Raw genomic sequence first — 20,722 nt, forward strand, 5'->3', positions numbered from 1 at the left:
TTCAGAAGGCAGAGTTCAAGGCTCGTGTTGAAAATTCAGTGGTGTCAGTTAAATAATGTTTGGCAATTAGATGGTGGGGTGAAGGAGGTTAGAGACCATGAGAGGTCAGGGTTTGGAGGAGGATGAGAATTTTATAGAATTAGATGGGGAATAATCCATTGCTTTGTAAGTGCTTAATTGAATTGTTGAGACATTAGTACATCGCCAGGATAAGAGGTGAACCTAGACTTTAGCTCAGGTAGTAGCACGACCACAGTCCCACAAGCTGTTGTGGTGAGGCACCTTTAACAGAACAATTTAATACAGAGTTAAACTCTAGATCATGAGGGTTTAGACACTGGTAAGATGCAACCTCAAAACAGAGTTACTGGAACAGAGTGCTGTTTAGTGATCATTCACAAAAAAAAAAGTGTTCTTACCAGAGACAGCTTGGTGCGTCTCAGCAAAGTCTCCCACTGAAGATCCAGACTTGGCAGCACTAAAACTGTTGGGATCCACAATGACCAAGGGTCCAAGTGTTGAATCAGCTTCCCCTGTTGCTTGAGAGAATTCTGGGGAAGCAAAGGGACAGATGGCAAGTGGGATAAGAGGCTCAGAAGATGGAGGGCTGAAGGTCAGACTGATGGAACCAGAGCCTTGTGGTAAGGTATAGCTGAGATGCCAGTTTGTAATAATCCTTCACTGCCAAATGGAACACTTGGCAAGCCAAAAATATTCCCTTCACTCACATTCAGAGAGAGTTTTAATCAGTGGCAGAAAAAGGGGAACTGCAGGAGCTGATCAGCCCACTCTGCCATTCAATGGACAGAGTGTCATCCTTCTGTTCATACAGTCATTTCCTTAACCCAAACCTGGTAAATCCAAGAGAGAGATTACCCAGTGTACCTGCTTCCCGTGATTTTCTCCTTATGGCCCTAGATGGTGACCCACATCGGAGAGTGTCACAGCAGTGACAGATAGATTGGCCATTGCTCTCTCCTACCGGAGGCGCCCAGCTGTCAGTGACCAGGGACCAGCTAAAAGAGACAGAAACAAACTTAGTACATCCACACCACAGCGGAATAAACTCATGAAAAATGGTTACTCACAGTCGGCTGGCCCTTTGAAACCAGCAAGCCTTGTTCAGAGGGTTTGGCTGCTGCTGGAGTGCAGAAACTCGCAGGTGACAAGTAATGTAAATCTGGAAGATTAAAAAAGGTACATATATGTTAGAGCAGCAGGTTATACCTAGGCTGTATTCTGTCTAATGGTCCCAGTGAGGAGAACTGCCCACCCAAACCACCACAGGTATGGTAAGTTGTTCTCCCGCTTATTAGGAGAGATCACCAGTATTTCCAAATACTGGAATAGTCACGACTAGAATCAGAATCCTGAGAAGGTGGTTTGGCTTATTAAGTCTGTACCAGTTCCCTGGAGAGCATCCCACCCAGACCTGGAGCACCAGATATGGAGGGGTCACCTTTTAGAGGTTCACAAAAAAAGGGGGGACATGGATAGGGTTAAGTCAGAAGGTCTATTCCCCGGGGCAGGTGGGGGGGGAAAAAAGAAGTCCAGAACTAGAGGGCCTAGGTGAGAGGGGAAGATATATGGGAGCCAAGGGGCAACTTTGAGGGTAGTGCTTGTATAGAAGGAACTGCCAGAGGAAGGGAAGAGACTTGTACAATTACAGCATATAAAAGGCATTGGATGAGTGTATGGAAAGGCAGGGTTGAGGGAATTTGGGCCAAATGAGACTAGATTAAGTTAGGATATCTAGTCAGCATGGACATGTTGGACCAAAGGGTCAGTTCTCATGCTAAACACTGACTATGCCATAAATGCATATTTTACCAAAGCTAATCCTGGCCTACACATCCCTGGACACTGTGGGCAATGGTCCATCACCCACTGCACATCCCTGGACTGTGATGATGTCAGAGCACTAGCAGAAATGGAGAAAACATAAGAGCTCCCCACAGATGACCACCCAAAGCTAAAATCACACCCAGGTCCCTGGTGTGAGGCAACAGTTAGTCACAGCCATAATCCAGGGTCTTGGGTGGCAGTTAAGAGTGTGCAAGGAGCAGAGATGGATTCCCAAATCTATTACAGTTCAAGGCCTCCACAGGTATAGACCAGCTGTTCCAGTGAGACTCAGGAAGCAGAGAGTCAAGGAGATTGGACTGTGTAGGACCCAGGATTGAAGGGACTCAACACTGTATTGCACCCCAAACTAGCCTTCCCCGAATCTCATTGCTGTCCCATACCAAGCTGCTGGGAATCCTGTAAAAGCGAAAGGCATCCAGGACAAAGCGGATTGTGTCTGGCTTCACTCTTGGATTGACAAAATAAGAGGTTGAGGAACCAGCTTTGCTGTCCAGGAGGCATCTGTAAAAGGAGGAAGGGGATAGATGGTTAGGGGGGGAAAAAAAAAAGACAGACAAGGATTCCACCAGCATTCCAGGCTCTACACATACCCATTGTGGTCAATGATGGTGTAACTGGAGTTGAAGCTCCACTCAGGCCCCACAGCGGCCACACAGCGATCAATAAAGAGTTTCAGTGGTACATGGTTCAGAGTCGCAACAGAAGCCTCAATGTGAATCTCATCGCCCAGGTAGTAGACATTGGAATCTCGTTTCTCTGCCCAGTTCTCTGCAAGATGCAGAAAGGTGAGTCTCCACAAGCAGAATTGCTAATGTCAGCTTTTATAATATCAGTGTGCCAAGTCACTAGGGATTGGTTCTTGGAATAAAGGGTCTCAATCTGTAACAATTAGATTGTCACATGGGAGATTGAAAGGAGCCTTCCCTCCCCTTACTAAGAACACTGGCTGACCTCAAGATCCATTCAAATCCCAGAGAGGATTGAGTACAGGAGTTGGGAGGTCATATTGCAGCTGCACAGGACATTGGTTAGGCCACTTCTGGAATATTACATGCAATTCTGGTCTCCTTCCTATTGGAAAGATGTTGTGAAACTTGAAAGGGTCCAGAAAAGATTTACAAGGATGTTACCAGGGTTGGAGGATCTGAGCTACAGGGAGAGGCTGAATAGGCTGGGGCTGTTTTCCCTGGAGCATCAGAGGCTGAGGGGGTGACCTTATAGAGGTTTATAAAATCATGAGGGACATGGATAGGATAAATAGGCAAGGTTTTTTCCCCTGGAGGCCAGGAAATCCAGAACTAGAGGGCATAGGTTTAGGGAGAGAGAGGGGAAAATAAGAGAGACCCAAGGGGCAACTTTTTCACAGAGGGTGGTGCATGTATGGAATGAGCTGCCAGAGGAAGTGGTGGAGGCTGGTACAATTACCAAGAGGCATTTGGATGGGTATATGAATAGGAAGGGTTTGGAGGGATATGGGCCGGGTGCTGGCAGGTGGGACTAGATTGGGTTGGGATATCTGGTCGGCATGGACAGGTTGGACCGAAGGGTCTGTTTCCATGCTGTACATCTCTAATGTAGATTCTCTACCAAGAGATTGAGAGATGTGGGAGATTCTGGAACATTGTGTGAGAATGTGCAAAGATATCAAGGGAAGTGGGTCTGTATTCTTGGATTTTTTCCAGAATGGATGAGCTCATTGAAAAAAGAGCATACAAGATAGGTACAGGACAAATCTCTCCCCATTCTATGGGGTTCAAGAACCAGGGGACAGTCTCTGATTAAAAGGAGATCTTTATATTTGAATTTCACGAGGGTGGATCTTAAGAATTCTCTCCCATAGAGACACTGGGGCATGATCATTCAGGACCAAGATTGATGAATTCAGACATTTAAAAAAGGGACGGTCAGGAGTAAGAGGTCAGTCATGACGTGGTTCGATTGGAGAGCAGTCTAGAAGCTCCTTGGATGCTGCCTGAACTGCTGTGCTCTTCCAGCACCACTAATCCAGAATCTGGTTTCCAACATCTGCAGTCATTGTTTTTAAACCGAGCAATCTAGAAAGTCCTGGTCTCTCTCAGCTGCCCCCATTTCAGCAAGTGCACAACATTGGAGGATCACCTTAAAGGTGAAATCAGTTCAGGGGGCCCAAATGGTTACCACCTTCCACACTCCCTACACCTACCAGTCATGAGGGCAAGGAAGAAGTTCAGGGAGTGGTGTCCAATATGAGTAGAGCTGAATGGCACCCAGGTTGGTTCAATAGCTTCACCACTGACATTCCCCTTCCTAAAAAAAAAGGAGAATAAAAACATCAGATAGACAGTGGGAGAGGCGAGCTTCATAAACAGTCAGGTAACAGGAGAACTAGGAAAGGAGGGGGAAAACCACAGACCTACCTGGGGTAATGACACTCAATGGGAATAGTGACTGGATTGGTACGAACAATAATCTGCTTCACTGGGGGCAGGTAATGCAGGCTGGTCTTGTAAATAAGATCATCCACATCCAACTACAGGGATAGAAACAGTACCATTTAGTGAAGGATCACCCACTTAGCAATTCCAACTGTAGAAAACTAAGAAATCCTGAAAAAAATTATACTACATAAAAGTAGAATTAGAATCCATTCCCATTCTATTGTGGTTCTCCCAAGGGGAGAAAGCTCGAGACTATGAAATCAGAGTGGATTCTGGAGGGCAGTATGGTGGAGGGTTTGTAGGGAGTGATCCACAGATAAAGGAGTAGAAGTGTCAAACTCAGCACCAGGGGGGAAAGTCAGAACTTGGAGCTTGTTCAAAGTTCTCCAACTAATGGGAGAAGGGAGGAGTTCTGCAGCATTGTAGGAGGATGGGAAGTGTTAGTGAGGAGAGTGGGCCTGTATTCATTGTAGAATGAATGAGAGAGTGATCTCACTCTTCCCCACCCCACCCCTGGGGCAAGGGGGCTAGAACCGATAGACAATCCTACTGAGAAAAGAGACCATTTTCGATAGATATGGAGAATCGATTGAGTGGAGGGCGTTCCCTCAGCCCCCTCCTCCTTCTCGGAAGGAACCAGAGCTAGCCACTTACCGTCCTCCTGGCGCCACACTGATGCAGTGGTGTACGGAACAGCAGTGTCCCATTCCGGGGCTCCACTCGGCTCAAACTGCAGTTACCTAGTCTCAGGTGCTTGGCATTAACCAGGTAACCCGTCCCGAACAAATCCAAGGGCACAGCTACCGACATGGAGCCCTCCTCGCACCGCACGGTAACCCGGGGCTTCCCTCCTGTGGCGGCGCTAGTATGGAGCGTCAGGGCCGAACGGCCAGCCGAGACCAGTCTATCTCCCCGTGACCTCATACCTCCCCTGCCATTCGCGGGATGGGCTGGCAGGACTAAAAGCAGCCCTAGGAACACAGTAAGTCTACACAGAAACCCCATCTCTGGGAAGCCTACTGATAGGATGAAGGGAGGGGGCCGAATGGTCCGTTTATATGGAGCATCTGTAGCCCTCCCGTTATTCGTCGTTTAGGCTCAATGCAGTTTCCCCCCTCCCACAAAATACCCAGGCATTAGCTGGTCAATCACAGCATTAATTGATTGAGATGTGGAAATCCTAACTCATTCCAATAGGCCCTTTATTATCTTCGACGAGGAATCCCTGAGAATGTAAGGATGAAATTACGGGCTATTATCGTGCAGTGGTAGTGTCCCTCCCTCTGAGCCAGTCCCTCTTGCTCCAAATCTGAACAGGTTAATTCAAAGTAAAAGTGAGGACTGTTGATGAAGGGCTCATGCCCGTAATGTTGATGTTCCTGCTCCTCGGATGCTGCCCGACCTGCTGGGATTTTCCAGCCCCACTCTGATCTTAATTCAAAAGGATATTCAAACAAAAACTGTTAAGGAGAGAATTTGGAGACTCTTCCACCTCCCAAGAAGATATTTCTTCCAAGATTTCTTCATCACTCTGTGGTTAGGGATGTCATGTTGACTCAGTGGCTAGCACGGGCGGCACGGTGGCACAGTGGTTAGCACTACTGCCTCACAGTGCCCGGGTTCAATTCCCGCCTCAGGCGACTGACTGTGTGGAGTTTGCACATTCTCCCCGTGTCTGCGTGGGTTTCCTCCGGGTGCTCCGGTTTCCTCCCACAGTCCAAAGATGTGCAGGTTAGGGTGGATTGGCCATGCTAAATTGCCCGTAGTATTAGGTAAGGGGTAGATGTAGGGGTATGGGTTGCGCTTCGGCAGGGCGGTGTGGACTTGTTGGGCCGAAGGGCCTGTTTCCACACTGTAAGTAATCTAATCTAATCCACTGCGATGCCAGGGACCTGGGTTTGACAGGTGACTGTCTCTCTGTGTGGAGTTTGCACACTCTCCCCGTGTCTGTGTGGGTTTCCTCCGGGTGCTCCAGTTTCCTCCCACAGTCCAGGGAAATGCAAGGTTATGAGGGTAGGGTAGGGGGTTGGGTCTACGTGGGATAGTGTAACCTGATGGGTCGAATGGCCTGCTTCCAAACTGCAGGGACTTGATGCTACTACCTTCGACTATCACATGGGAGGATTCAAGAGGAATGCGGGAATGTGGGACTCCCTCCCTCAGGGAGTGGTTGAGGGGAATAGTGTCAATACATTGAAGTGGCCGGGGAAGTGGTTAAATACATCAGGGAGCAGGAACAGTACAGAGCAGATGGGCCTAAGGCTTGCTCTCTCAGCTCGGTGTGCCCGAGTCACATTTTCAGCCTGGACTCCCCACTCCCACCAACATTCACGTTTGGAAAATGAAAATTGCGTGTTGCTCTGAGTTAACATTGTGCATGTATAACGAATGGTTTTATTGTTTGTGATGATTTATAAAGGTATCACCTGTACGTTCTCATTGCTCGACACATTTCACAGAATCAGTGGGAACGATGGAACTGCTGGCAATGTGGGATTCGGAACACAAACAGGGCCGCCACAATCTTATTGAACAGTGGAGCAGGCTTGAGGGACTCAATGGTCTCTTCCTGTTACTAATCTGTCTCTGTAGAATTTTTACTGTCATGTGGCTCTTATGATCCAAAGCTATGAAAACAGTCATGGGATAGTTTAGTGGACGATTTGCACGGCCAATAATTATTCTGACTGTGTCAGCTGGATTAAATTTAAGTTCATTTGCTATTATTTACTGGTTCACAGTTTTGTCAAAGTCAAGTGGATTTGATAATTTGTAAAACTGTCACAAAAACAGCGTGAGGAGTACAACGTGAAATTCTGGGGAAGACTGCAATGGACAATATGTGGAAATTGATATGTACATCAGTATAGGTGGATTCCATTCAGTTATAGAGCCCTCGAACTTTACAGCATGGAAATAGACCCTTTCATCCCACTCACCCACCCTGACCAGATATCCTAAATCTTGTCCCAGTTGTATAGGACTTGTATGCATCCAGAGGCATCCACATTGGGTTATGGGTTTGGAGTCACATGTAGGCCAGACTGGGTAAGAACAGCAGATTTCCCTCCTTAGAGAACCAGATAGAAGTCAGGTTCAACTGAGGCATTTGACAGGGGCAGTAGATGGTTATTTAGATAGAAATGGCACCGAGATGGGTAGAAGGGGGAAAGGTAGGAGATTGGCCTCCGGCTGCACTGTAACAATTGTGTGACTTTATGTCAATGGACAGTGATTATGTAGTCAACATTGGACGGGTTTTAATTTACCAGATCAAATTTCACCATCTGATTTGACAGGCCTTGAATTCACATTCCCAGAATATTAGCCTGAGCTTCCAGAATACAGGCTCAATGACATTGCCAATGTGCCACTCCCCTCGAGGTCTTTCGATCTAGCTAATAGCCCTAACTTGCAACTTGTTGAAGCAGGTTTGTCCTTGCAGAGGGACCTGGGTGTCTTGGTGTATGTATTGCAGAAGGTTGGTCTGTAGGTACAAGTAATTAGGAAGGCAAATCCTTCATTGCTAAAGGGATTGGGTTTAAAAGCAGAGAGATTATGTTACAGGTGTACAAGGTGCTGGTGAGATTACATCTGGAGTACTGAATGCAGATTTGGTCTCCTTAAGAAATGATGTACTAGCACTGGAGGAGGTGCAGAGGAGATTCACTAGATTGATTCCAGAATTGAAGGGGTTGCCTTATGAGGAGAGACGGAGTATATTGGATTTTATTGTTTGGAATTTGGAAGGAGGTGGATCTTGTAGAAACACAAAATTATGAAGGGAATCGATAAAACAGAAATAGAGGTTTCTGCTGGTTGGTGGAACCAGGGCAAGAGGGTGTGGCGTTAAGATTAAAGGAAGCAGATTTAGCACTGAACTGAGAAGGAACTTCTTCACCCAGATGGTTGTTAATCAATGGAATTCCTTACCCAGGGAAGGAGTTAACACTTCTCAGTAATCGCTTTTAAAGCTACGGTAAATACTTTTTTTGAAAACTAAATTAAGGTTTATGGTGAAAATGTGGGTGAGTGGAGTGGAGTCGAGTCCACAAAGTGACAGAGTAGTGGAGTAGGCTTGAAGGACCAGAACAGCTTACTCCTGCTCCTAGTTCTGATGTTCTAGCCTCGATAACAGCAAGGCAGCATATACCCAATCAAGCCAAGCCTTACGTGGTGTGGATTCTGAGCAAACCTCACACACTATCACCAATTATTCAAACCAGAGGCTGCTTGATGCTGACTATTTGCATCATTTTATTTTTATTTCCGATTTGCAGTTTTCCTTCACACACCTTGAAGCAGAGCGCCTTTTTAAAATATTAATTCCTATGACATCAACATGTTTAACAAGACCAGCATTTATTACCCTGTCCCTAGTTGCCCCCTTGAGAAGTGGGGGTGAGCTGCCTTCTTGACCTGCTGCAGTCCATGTGCTGGAGGGTAGACCCACAATGTCCCTGAGGGAGGGGATCCCAGGATTCTGACCCAGCCACACTGAGGGAACGGTGATATATATTTTTCAAGTCAGGATGGTGAGGGGCTCAGAGGGGAACTTGCAGGGGGTGGGGTTCCCCTGTACCTGCTGCCCCTTGTCCTTCTCGATGGAAGTGGCCGTTGGTTTGGAAGGTGCTGCCTGAGGATCTTTGGTGAGTTTCTGCAGTGCATCTTGTAGCTGGTACACACTGCTGTTACTGAGTGTCGGTGGGTAAGGGAGGGAGGGGATGTTTGTGGGTGTGGGACCAATCAAGCGGGGGCTGCTTTGTCCCTGGATGGTGTCGAGCTTCTTGAGTGTTGTTGGGAGCTGCCCCCATCCAGGGGCAAGTGGGGAGTATTCCCTCACCCTCCTGACTTGTGCCTTGTAGATGGTGGGACAGGTTTTGGGGAGTCAGGAATTTTCCCCTGGTGGTAGTGCCTTGGACCAGATGCCACTTTCTCAGCATAAAAAGGGAGTCAGGTGGTGAGTGACTTCCTACAGGATTCCCAGCCTCTGATCTGCACTTGTAGCCAGTGTTTATATGACTGATCCAGTTCAATTGCTGGTAAATCGAAAGCCCCCAAGATGTTATTAGTGAGGGCTATGCAGTGGTCAGTCAGGAGGATATTTGAAGAGCACAAAAACATTTTTTTCAAGTGTAAGAACAGAGCCCACACTTCACAAAAATTAGTAAAACTTTATTTAAGTATATTTCCAACATTTCCAAAGAGAAAACAGGAAAAGACTAGTAAATGTTCTGTACATAAATCAGGCAGGTAAATGCTGCCCCTTTTTTTTTTAAACACCTTTCATATCCTGTTTTTACAGTTAAGTCACAAGAGTCACATCAGAATAAGTCTGTTTAAGAAATGCCCAGTACCCCACCCAACCCTCAAAAAACAAGGGCCCATTCTCCACTGAACATGAGCTGGAGAGAAGAGAAGGAAATGGTCATTATTTCACATGACCACCCAATTCATTCATCGCTGATACCCAACCCTCTCGCGTGTAACCCAGGGCATGGGCTCCCCTCAAATGGGGTTACACACTCTGGTCACCGTCCTTAAAGCATTTTTACATCCATGTATAAAGAAACCATTAGGAGCTGGACAGAGCCTTGGTTACCCAGGGAACGTCTGACCAAAAACGGCAAGGAGCATTGATTCCCCACAGAACACAAGAATGGAAATTCACACTGGTCCAGGTGCAGGGGGACGGCAAAACAGTGTCTAAAATTCTCACTGCAGCCCAGAGACTGCACCCAGAACTCAAAGGTCAAAACAAAAAGTATATATTCAAAATTATACAGTTTAGATTTTTCCTTCTTCTGTATCTTGCATTTATTTTTAAAAAGCGTTCCAGAATTGCACTGCTCCTTCATTCCCCCCATAGCGTTGTGAAACATCAGCAAGTCCAAGTCCAGGTGAAACCAGGCGGGAGCCTCCATAGTAAGTGGTGCAGACAGGTACTGACTGCACAGACAGGCTGTGGAAGGGCCAGGTCCTCGCTCAGTTCTCCTCGTCGCTGTCCTCTGGGCTGATGGCTGGGCTTGTGAGGCTGTAGGTTGGCGAAGTGGGGGAATAGCCCGGCGAAGTGGGAGAGTAGGTTGAGCCCTTGGGGCTGGTGGGTGAGTAGGTGGGAGAGGTGGGTGAATATTTTGGAGAGGTGGGTGAGTAAGTGGGCGATGTGGGGGAGTACTTTGGGGAGGTGGGTGTGTAGACCGGGGAGGTGGGAGAGTAGGTCGGGCTGGTGGGGGAGTACTTTGGTGTGGTGGGAGAGTAGGTGGGGGAGGTCGGGGAATATTTGGGGCTGGTGGGGCTGTATTTGGGGCTGGTGGGGCTGTATTTGGGAGATGTAGGCGTGTACTCGGGAGAGCTGGGGCTGTAGGAAGGGCTGGTGGGGGAGTACTTGGGGCTGGTCGGAGAGTAACTGGGAGAGCTGGGGCTGTAACTGGGAGAGCTGGGAGTGTAGGTTGGTGACTGAGGGGTGTAGCGAGGGCTGGATGGGGAGTAACTGGGTGAGGTGGGGCTGTAACTGGGAGACGTGGGGCTGTAACTAGGTGAGGTGGGACTGTAGTTGGGAGAGGTGGGGGTATAACTGGGGGACGTGGGGCTGTAACTGGGTGAGGTGGGGCTGTAGTTGGGAGAGGTAGGGGTATAGTTGGGAGAGGTGGGGGAATAACTAGGAGATGTAGGGGAGTAAGACGGGGAGGTGGGGGAGTAAGACGGAGAAGTGGGGGAGTAAGACGGTGAGGTGGGGGAGTAGGAGGGACTGGTTGGTGAGTAACTGGGTGAGGTTGGGCTGTAACTGGGACTAGTTGGGGAGTAACTAGGGGAAGTGGGGGAGTAGCTGGGGCTAGTGGGAGAGTATGAGGGAGAGGTGGGCGAGTACGACGGACTGGTGGGACTGTAACTGGGGGATGTAGGGCTATAGCTGGGGCTGGTGGGGCTGTAGCTGGGGCTGGTGGGGCTGTAATTGGGGCTAGTGGGTGAGTAGGAGGGAGAGGTGGGACTGTATGAGGGGGAGGTGGGTGAGTAGCTGGGGCTCTGAGGGGTATAACCACCAGGAGACCTTGGCTCATAGGCAGGAGAGGTTGGTGAGTAACTTGGAGACATCGCTCCACCTAGAACAGGGTAAAACCAGAGAGAGAGCAAGTCAGTCACTGTGCAGACAAACTGTAAACCTAAATCATGGACATGAACCAAACAGATGTCACAACGACTGGGAAAGACCAAACAGGGTGGGACTTTTATCCTTTAGAAAAGGGAACGAGCCAGGACTTGGGAGATTCCCAAACTTCAGAACAAGTTGGAAAGGCAGCCATTCTGCTGTTTGGATCAGTTACATTACAGAATAAGATCACTACTAATCTGACTGTGGTCTCAACTGGAGCCAGTCCCTGCTGTTAGTCAAACATCTCCCTTTACCTCAGTGAAGGAAGACAGACCTTCACAGACCTAGGTGGCGGCGTTTTCCTGGTCTCAATGTTCAACATTTCACCCTGTCCAGTCCCTTCACCTTCTAGCTTTCAAAAAGATCACTAATCATTCTTCCAAACTCTAAGGATGGGCCCAACCAACCCACAGAAAGGTAGACAGAAGGATTTCATTACTACAACCAGAACAAACAGTTAATAGTTTAGTTTAATTCAAATGACTCCAATCCTATCCTATCTGCAGCCCTCAACCTTGTATACAGCATTGACCAGTCAGGCCCAAATGGTCTGGAAACCCTCGAGCAGTTAATCTGCTGTTTGCTGACTTGATCACAGTCTGTCCCCCAGGATTGGGCAGATTATTGAGGGTGATCCATCACTGACCTGGAGATGGGATGTAAGGGCTGGATGGCCCAGGGGATCCAGGAGACCCAGGTGTGGGGGACCAGGCCGGAGAGTATCCGGGACTGAAGCCGCTGGCATCGGATGCTGCGCTGGGAGAGAAGCCGGCAGCTCCTGGGGTCATTCCACTGCCTATAATAGAAAGAACGGGACAGGGGAAAAAAACAACATTAATCTTTTCAAATGGTAAAGTGACAGTGAAGGTAGTGTTCAGCATCTGTGCAGCTGCTGGGTACTCTGGGAGAAACTTACCCACACTCGGGGACCAGGCTCCATAAGCAGGAGTTGCCCCTTGGTTCCATGGAGTCATAGCGGGTGACATCCCTCCCATTGGGCTGGGGGCCGAACCAAAGAACATCCCGGTAGCTGGAAATTCAAGACAAGAACATTTGTTATTCAGATCAGAGAACAGATCAATGTCATTGGCTTCCATTAGCTCCAGGCCTTCACTCTGAAATTCATGTCTCCAAATCCCTCCAATCTTTCCCACCCATGCCAATCTCAAACCACCTCCTGTTCCAACCTCTTGCACATTGTTCAACTGCCAGTGCTCCAGCAGTAGAATGCCCCCCTCCCCAAACCCTGCTCCACTCCCTTTATAAATACATCACCTGACCACACGTAGCATTGCCTGGAGGCTTGTGTTTTACACAATTTATCTGTTGAGTGTAAGTGCCCAGAGTGAGAGATCAAATGGCTTTTCCAAATGGAATTCCCAGGACTCAAACAAAAACCACCCTTCCCTTCCCTCCACCTCCGCACCCCTTCACACTCAGCTCTCAGATTATAGCACCAGCCTGTACACCCTCCTCACAAAGTTCCTCAGCCAGGTGACTGAATTCAATGGCATTGTTTGTTGTATGTGAACTTGGCAATTGAGAAAAATGAAAAAGGGGAACACTCACGGCCTCCAACTCCCAGGCCTCCGATGTTGGTTGGGATCTCCATGCCGTATTTACATTTCTCAGCATCTAGCAGCAGGTCAAATGAGCCAGTTCCTGCTGGGGCAAGCTGACCCAGCATGATGTTCTCAGACACCCCCTTCATTGGGTCCATCTCCCCATGAGCTGAGGCCTCCATTAAAACATCCACCTGGTGACAGACAGAGACAGAGGGTTAGTGATAAGGAGGAGGGACAGAGCGAGTGAGCGAGTGAGCAGCAGGCCAGGAGAATACACCAGTGGACCCCTTCACTTCTTCAGCTTGCTATTGGAGATATAATCCACTGTCTTTTCCCAAAACCTTCCCAGACCAGGATCAGTATCACCTGGGATTCTAGGCAAAAAGTTAGGATTGATAAAGGGCTTTTGCCCAAAACGTCGATTTTCCTGCTCCTCGGATGCTGCCTGACCTGCTGCGCTTTTCCAACAACACTCACCTAGGATTCTGCTCAGTGCTGGGTAGCATCTTGCTATGGGGGAGGGAGGGGTCTTAGGAACACCTTCCCATACTCTATGAAAACCTCATGGAAAGACCCCAGCTGGTATTCTGAAGGAAACAATGCCCCATTTGTGCAGAGCTCCTTATTCGTCTCCAAAACAGGGGATTGTTATAGCCATCTTGGGTGGGGAAGGTATAAAAGCTAAAGGAAGGTCAAGTTGGAGACAGTCTGGCTTCCCAGCATACCCCTCCCACCATCATTAGCACATGACTCACATCTGTCACATCAGTGTCAATTCTCCCCCAGTACTACAGCACGGACTCAATGACAGCTTCCCTCTGCTTCCTAAGCACATTTAACCCATGTAGCAAACCCCAGCTTGGCTTGTTCGATTGCACCATGCAGAGAATGCTTCTCGCGCACACTTACCGTTTCCTCAAAGGAACACTTCATCAGCGGCCCGGTATCCTGCCGGTTCACCCCGTGACGGGTGATGGCCATCAAGTGACCCCGACACGTCATGGTGTCGCACAGCAGTGACAAGTGACGGTAGTTAACGTAGGAGCCATCGAAGGAGATGACGTGATACAGCTCCCGCTCCAAGGCTTTCCGCACGGCTTCAATCCCCAGGACCTGAAACAAGAAGATTCCATCAACAAACCCACACCCTCACAAATTATAGTAACAGTCAAAAGATCACAGACACTGAAAATCAAGACCTTTTAAGGAGCCCCTCTTACGATTCAATGTCCCACAGCCCCTCGGGGAGTACTCAATGACAATCTCACAAAGCCACTCTGGGACGGTTAAACCCTGGCGTAGATTGGGTAAATAGACACTGTCTTTTCCCTGGGGTGGAGGAGTCCAGAACTAAAGGCCTAGGTTTAGGGTGAGAGGGGAAAGATATAAAGAGGTCCCTAAGTTGCATCTTTATTACAGGTACGTGTATGGAATGAGCTGTCAGAGGAAGTGGGAGGAGGTTGGGACAATTACAGCATTTAAAAGGCATCTGGATGGGGATAGGAATAGGAGGGTTAAAGGAATATGGGCCAGGTGCTGGCAGATGGGACTATATTAGATGAGGATATCTGGTCGGCATGAACAAGTTGGACCAAAGAGTCTGTTTCCATGCTGTACAGCTCTATGACTATGAGCCAGATTTTGAAAAAGGTTAAAACAGAGTTTGTGCAAGAGGCTGGAATTAAAAGGAAAGCTGTAATCCGGGCGTCTCAGTGAGGTGTGGAGATTCCAGAGGTGGGGTCAAGGCATTCCCAGGAACAGAAACCAGGACATTGCTGAACAAAGTTAGTTAATAAAGGTCCACCCCAGGATGACCGTGAGCAGAATCCTGGAGTTACCGTAAAGATCTCCACAATGTCGTTAGATGTTGTACGGACTGGATCCACATCCTTCTCACTCAGCACCCTCATCAGGCTGACTCCATCGGTCTCCAGAATCCACTCCTGCAGAGCCTTAAACTCCCCATCCTCGGTGATGATGATTTTCTTCTTGTTGTCAGTCTGAGGGAGATGCATGTACACCTGGAGTGGGCAGAGACCACAGCACAGAGATAGGCAGAGAGTGTGTTAGACTAAACCAACAAACCAGACAAGTTATTACAGGGAGCTATCACTTCTACTGCCGAATGCCCAGGGTAGACTACAGACACCAGGGGAAAGTTGATGGTTGTCACAGGAGGCAATGAGCACCCTGGTACAGTAATTCAGAGTAGGACAGTGTCCTAAAGCTGTAGTAAATACAGAGTAAGGAGGTAGGAGGGAAAAACCACATTGATAAAGCCAGAATCTGGATTTTTGCAATTTTCGGTTGGAGGATATTTTGCCACTGTCCCAGTTTAGGAAGACCCTTGTTTTTTTTTTTTAAAGAGTGCACTAACTTTCAATCATTGGGTCTACAGCACCCAAACAGGCCATTTGGCCCATCTGTTCCATGATGGCATTTCACATGAGCCCTCACCCTTCCCACAGCATGCCTTGTCTCTATCCTCCCTCCAATGTTGATCCATCAGCCTGTTGAGGGTATTGGGGGTCACTGCCTCAGCCGTTACCTGGGGAAGTGAATTCCACATTTACTCGCTCTCTGGATGAAATGGTTTCTCCTTGTTCCTCATGGGATTAATTAGTCAGTTACTGGCTTGTACCAACACCCCCACTTTTCAATTCAAGACTAACTGGCATGTATCAGATTTTCAGAACGGCCAGCATTTTGTTTGCCTATGAACCACTAGATTGTTCTGGCACAGGCTGCCACTCAGCCCATGGAGTACTTTATTTAACTCCATTCCGTCTCTCCTATCCATTTGAAGATTTCCGATTTGACAAGTGAGGTAAGTGCCGGTATTTCACTGAAAGGCCTTAGTGAATGGAAGTGACGTGCACCACTATCCGGAGAACCTCTGCTTTGGAAGAAAGGTGTAATTCTTAAATCCTAAGAATCAAGGGGCACAGGGGGAAGAGATTGAAAATGGGGTAATTTAGATGATTAACATGATCCTTCTAAATGGGAGAGCAGGCTGAAGAGGCCCAATGGCCTAGGTCTGCTCCTGGTTTCAATATTACGTACTGCATTGCTTCATCCACCTGAATGTAGCATTTCCATCCAGACACCAAGGGTCAGGCCAATTGCTGCCTCGTACCACCTTGATTATCCGGGGACTCACCTTGCTGATCTGCTCTATCCCCTGTAGTGTCATGTCAGTCAGCATGTTCGACTCAATACAGCGCAGGAATACGTCGTCATCCATCTTATCCACCACCTCCTCCTCTTGCTGCAACCAAACAGGCAGTGTTACAGTCACTTCAGGCAAAAGCATTACACAGGACAGAAAAGGCAATCCTTCCTGCTTCATTAAGGCTCCCAACTGCTGAAACCCTCACAATCACGTGTGCACCGTTGGAAAAGCACAGCAGGCCAAGCAGCATTCTCCTGCTCCTCAGATGGTGCCCGACCTGCTGCACTTTTCCAACAGCACTCGAGACTCTGGTCTCCAGCATCTGTAGTCTTCACTTTCTCAGAAACCCTCCCAGGTCAGGGACAGCACAGGGTTAGAGTAAAGCTCCCCTTACATTCCCAGAACAGGGACAGTACAGGGTTAAGGTACAAAGCTCCCTCTACACTGTCCCCCTCATTACTGGTGCAGCACTCCCAGGGTCCCACAACTAAACTCACCTCTTGGAATTTATTCTCGTCACTGTTCATGATCCGGATTCGGAGAACCAGTTTCTCTGCGTTGTCATCATTGAAGATGCAGTTTAAATCATCACCAAAACCTGTTGGGTACAATGTTATCACGAGGTTATATTGGGAGATGGCACGGAGCTAGAGACTGACAGGTTTTGACAACACAACTGGCCACATTTCACACTGCTGAGTAGGAAACCCACATCTATTATCACTTCAGACAGGCTGAAAGGGAGAGTATAACTGCCAAGTTTCTCACCAGCGTTGATTTTTTCTGCGATCTGCTCCATGGTCAGCTTTCGGTCAGTCATGTGCTTGCGGTCAAGCTCGATACGGAGGAGCCAGGGGGAGATCCTGGTCACATCAAAGTCTGGCATTTCATAGTAGACATTGACCCACTCCTGGTCCTCTGACACCACAGTGTTCTGGGGGTCAGGGTCATAATAGATGGCAGTATTGGCAGTGACCTTCCTCAGGGTGGTGTGCTCCAATCGACAGAGAATATCCTGGAAGAACAGGTAGCAGGCATTATAGCACAGCAAGTTTCCTGACCTAGGGATACTACCTCACATTGGGACAGTGCTGCCTGGGTATTCTGCTTCACACAGAGTCGAGACTGAACACAATGTTCAGGTAACAGGGACAAGTGCGCACACAGTTTGAGAGGATTCTGCAGCACCTTTCCCAAATCCCAAGGTGTTTTTACAACCTTGGTACTTCAGCAGTCACTGTTGTAATACAGGCAGAAGCCCATTTACACCCGACCAGCTCCCATAGGCAAATCACATACCTAAACAGAATAGCAATTAACTATCCTTCCTTAAGACACCAACAACTGCACACACTACTCCAGCTGGGGTCAAAGCAGTACCATATACAAGTTCAGCATCACCTCCTCTCCGTCTAAAACAGTAACGCCCTTACTCCTGGTGCAAGAGGCTTGATCACATACCTTGGCACGTTCTGCGTCCCGGGCAGACTGGCCCAGCAGGAAGACAGTGAGTGAGGGAGTCTTGGGCTTCTTCGAGATGTTGATCAGCTCCTTCAGACGAGGGACACCCAGTGTGACATTCTTGGCTGACACTCCAGCATAGTGGAAGGTGTTCAGGGTCATCTGTGTGGCAGGCTCTCCCAGCGACTGGGCAGCCAAAGCACCCACCATCTCACCAGGGTGTGCCTACACAGCAGAACCAGAGGGAGGGGGAGAAAGGGAGGGGGAAAGTAGTTAGCAAGGTTTCAAGCACAGACTTCAACTCTGTAGTTTCACAAACAGTAGCTGAACAGATACCATCTCTCCAGAGATGGGTAACCCTGCCTATCCTAGAACACCAACTGCTAGCTGCTTTCACAGACTAGGCCCAGTAGATGACTCAGCTAGACCTTATTCACCTGACATTTTTGGCAACGACCAGTCATTTGACTGTAGTGGACATCACAAGACACAGACAGTCATGCTGCATGGAGACAGACTCTTGGGTCCAATCACTCCAGACTGATCATAATCCCAAACTACACTAGTCCCACCTGCCTGCTCCTGGCCCTTACATCCCTCCAAACCTTTCCTTTTCATGTACTTCTATAACATTTGTATTTGTTGCCACATACCACCCCCCCCCCCCCTCATTCCACATGTGAGCCACCCTGAAATAAACTGCCCCTCGGGGATTTTAAAAATCTTTCCCCTCTCTCTGTAAATCTATGCTCGCTGGTTTTGAATTCCCCTACCCTGGGGGGGGAAAAAAAAGACCTTGGCTATTCCCCATATCCATGCCCCTCCATTTTTATACACCTCTCAAGGTCAACCCTCAGCCTCCTATACAAGGTGGATCTGGATTCTCTGGCGAGACAATGCCTGCTACTGGCCATCGACTGTGACAAAGTACAATTAGAGAGCATGAAAAGGAAAGGTTTGGAGGGATGTAAGGGCCAGGAGCAGGCAGGTGGGACTAGTGTAGTTTGGGATTATGATCAGTCTGGAGTGATTGGACCCAAGAGTCTGTCTCCATGCAGCATGACGGTCTGTGTCTTGTGATGTCAGGGAGCAGACCCAGCACTGATTTTAGGCTGATTCCTGGGATAGCAGGGGATGGAGTAGAGATGCCCTTCAATTGTCTGGTGTGTGTAGAGGAATAAGGAGTGATCGTATTGAAACATAGGAGGTGCAGACAGAAGCTGGCAGGTGAGACACTGATGGGAGGTTTCAGCGGAGGGTCACAGACCCAGGACGAGGGCCCAGCCATTCCAGAATGGAGTACCAGGCAAGGAGCCCAGTTTCAAGGCAGGGCAATGGAGTTAAACATACACTGGTCAGCCACAACTGAACAGATTGGAGAACTGGTGCAGAGAGGGCTATCTCTCCCTGTTCAAGTCTGCAGTCAGCAGTCTCCGTCCCGCCCAACCAAATACGTACGATGGACTGGTTGAACTTGGCTTCGATCTCCCCCAGCAGCCACTCGAAGGCCTCTCCGCTGAGTCGGAACTCCTCGGTCATCCGCCGGCTGCACAGGGTGGAGCGCAGGTGGATGTTAAACAGCAGCGTGGCATTCTCCTGAGCCTGGCGACTCAGTGGGTCATCACCATTCACAATGATCAGCTTCTTACTCAGCTCCTTCACCCCTGTAAAGACAGCATTCTCACGATCAAACCACAGAATGGTTAGAGGCTGGTTGGCCTACTCTGCGAATGAGTGCTTCTCTCCTAGCCTTAATGGAACCTCCAGCAAGGCCTGACGCAGCCTATTCCAGACCCTAACCACCATATAGGAAAGTGAAGCAGCCTCTCGTACTACAGCAGGCTTTGTAAAGGAATTCAGTCTCTCTCCTCACAAAAATGCAAATGTTTCCTTCAATGTCACTGGTCCAACAGCCTAGCCCCCAGACCGATGCTCCGAGGACAGGTTCAAATCCGAACTTGTGTCACATTGAGAAAGCTTAATGGCAGCCATGTTACTGCCGATTGTCTTAAAAACCCATCTGGTTCACTAATGTCCTGTGGGGAAGGGAATCTGCCATCCTTGCCCAGTCTGGCCTACCCATGGCTACAAATCCAGCCTGGCTATACAGCTCAGTTCAGGAACAATAAAGGACCAACAAATGCTGGCCTTTCCCAGAAACACCCACATCTCAAAAGATTCTAAGTAGGAGAACTAAGAGCAGAATTTAACACTCGAGCCCAGTGCTGTAACATCTTCAGGCCCTCCTGCTGTTCCCCATCATTAAGCTCTACTAATGTCCAGTTTTCTGCATGCCTTCAATTCTCACTCCTCCACTCAGCCATAGTTTCAGCTGCCTGCACTCCAATGGATCTTTGCAGAGTTCCAATGCCCTTCCATTTTCACTAGAATTAAACGCAGTTTTCTTGTGGGGGAAGAGGGGACTGTGCGCACACACGGACAAACCCAGATCATTCAGTAACACCAGCCAGTCTCACTGAGCTGAACAACCCTCTTTGTCCTGCACAATTCTCACACTAAGCTCCCAACAGGGAGAGCAGGTACAAAACCTTACTGACCTTCAATCACACGGATCGGATGCAGATCAGTCACTGTCCGGGTGTTAATGTGGAAGATTTTTTGTGCGTTCCAGATCATACGCAAGAGGTTACAGGGCAGCACCACCTGAAGGCAGGGAAAGATGGTTAGCAAGAAGCAATCCTGCACCTAATCACCAGTCTCGGACTGGATCGGACCGGGGAGAATGCAATTTCCATCAAATATCCTCAAATATTCAACCAAGCTGTTCAGGAATGTTCTCACTCCCAGAGCAGATGGAATGTGAATCCAGGCTTCCTGGTCCCAAGTTGGGACACTAAATGCACCACAAAACCTCCAGCACCAATTATTCAGAACCCAATGTGATTTAATATTGTCACATGTTCCCTAACCAGATAAGCCATACCTTACAGACTGTCCCAGTGAGAGAACAGAATGCAGAAGTACAGTGTTGGTTAATAGGTCTCAAGGACATCAAGGTGATTGACAAAACTTTACATGACACGTCATGGACAGCAAAAACAAACACCACCCAGAACCTCAGGGCACAGAC

The 20,722-nt window shown here is 48.4% G+C and overlaps 2 protein-coding genes across 2 annotated transcripts in view; both read right to left on the reverse strand.

The window, feature by feature from the left end:
* Positions 1 to 229: 229 nt before the first annotated feature.
* Positions 230 to 5,207, reverse strand: LOC140492471 (zona pellucida sperm-binding protein 3-like). The gene is made up of 9 exons (XM_072591360.1): positions 4,938 to 5,207; positions 4,263 to 4,375; positions 4,049 to 4,152; positions 2,457 to 2,634; positions 2,247 to 2,367; positions 1,089 to 1,180; positions 886 to 1,016; positions 420 to 551; positions 230 to 282 (listed from the first exon to the last, which is right to left on the reverse strand). Exons 1-9 carry the CDS (start codon positions 5,205 to 5,207, stop codon positions 230 to 232), a joined length of 1,194 nt encoding a protein of 397 aa, XP_072447461.1.
* Positions 5,208 to 9,437: 4,230 nt separating this feature from the next.
* polr2a (RNA polymerase II subunit A) overlaps positions 9,438 to 20,722 on the reverse strand; it is a 32,386-nt gene continuing 21,101 nt past the window's right edge. The window contains exons 18-29 of the mRNA XM_072591667.1: positions 20,190 to 20,295; positions 19,090 to 19,295; positions 17,632 to 17,856; positions 16,939 to 17,185; positions 16,668 to 16,768; positions 16,159 to 16,266; positions 14,837 to 15,019; positions 13,908 to 14,111; positions 13,003 to 13,189; positions 12,350 to 12,463; positions 12,080 to 12,229; positions 9,438 to 11,383 (exon numbers count right to left, since the gene is read on the reverse strand). Of these exons, the coding sequence (XP_072447768.1) occupies positions 10,269 to 11,383; positions 12,080 to 12,229; positions 12,350 to 12,463; positions 13,003 to 13,189; positions 13,908 to 14,111; positions 14,837 to 15,019; positions 16,159 to 16,266; positions 16,668 to 16,768; positions 16,939 to 17,185; positions 17,632 to 17,856; positions 19,090 to 19,295; positions 20,190 to 20,295 (2,946 nt within the window). The 3' untranslated portion in view covers positions 9,438 to 10,268. The remainder of the gene's footprint in view (positions 11,384 to 12,079; positions 12,230 to 12,349; positions 12,464 to 13,002; positions 13,190 to 13,907; positions 14,112 to 14,836; positions 15,020 to 16,158; positions 16,267 to 16,667; positions 16,769 to 16,938; positions 17,186 to 17,631; positions 17,857 to 19,089; positions 19,296 to 20,189; positions 20,296 to 20,722) is intronic.

This window comes from Chiloscyllium punctatum, chromosome 21 (assembly GCF_047496795.1).
Source record: "Chiloscyllium punctatum isolate Juve2018m chromosome 21, sChiPun1.3, whole genome shotgun sequence".
NCBI classification, from domain to species: Eukaryota; Metazoa; Chordata; class Chondrichthyes; order Orectolobiformes; family Hemiscylliidae; genus Chiloscyllium; species Chiloscyllium punctatum.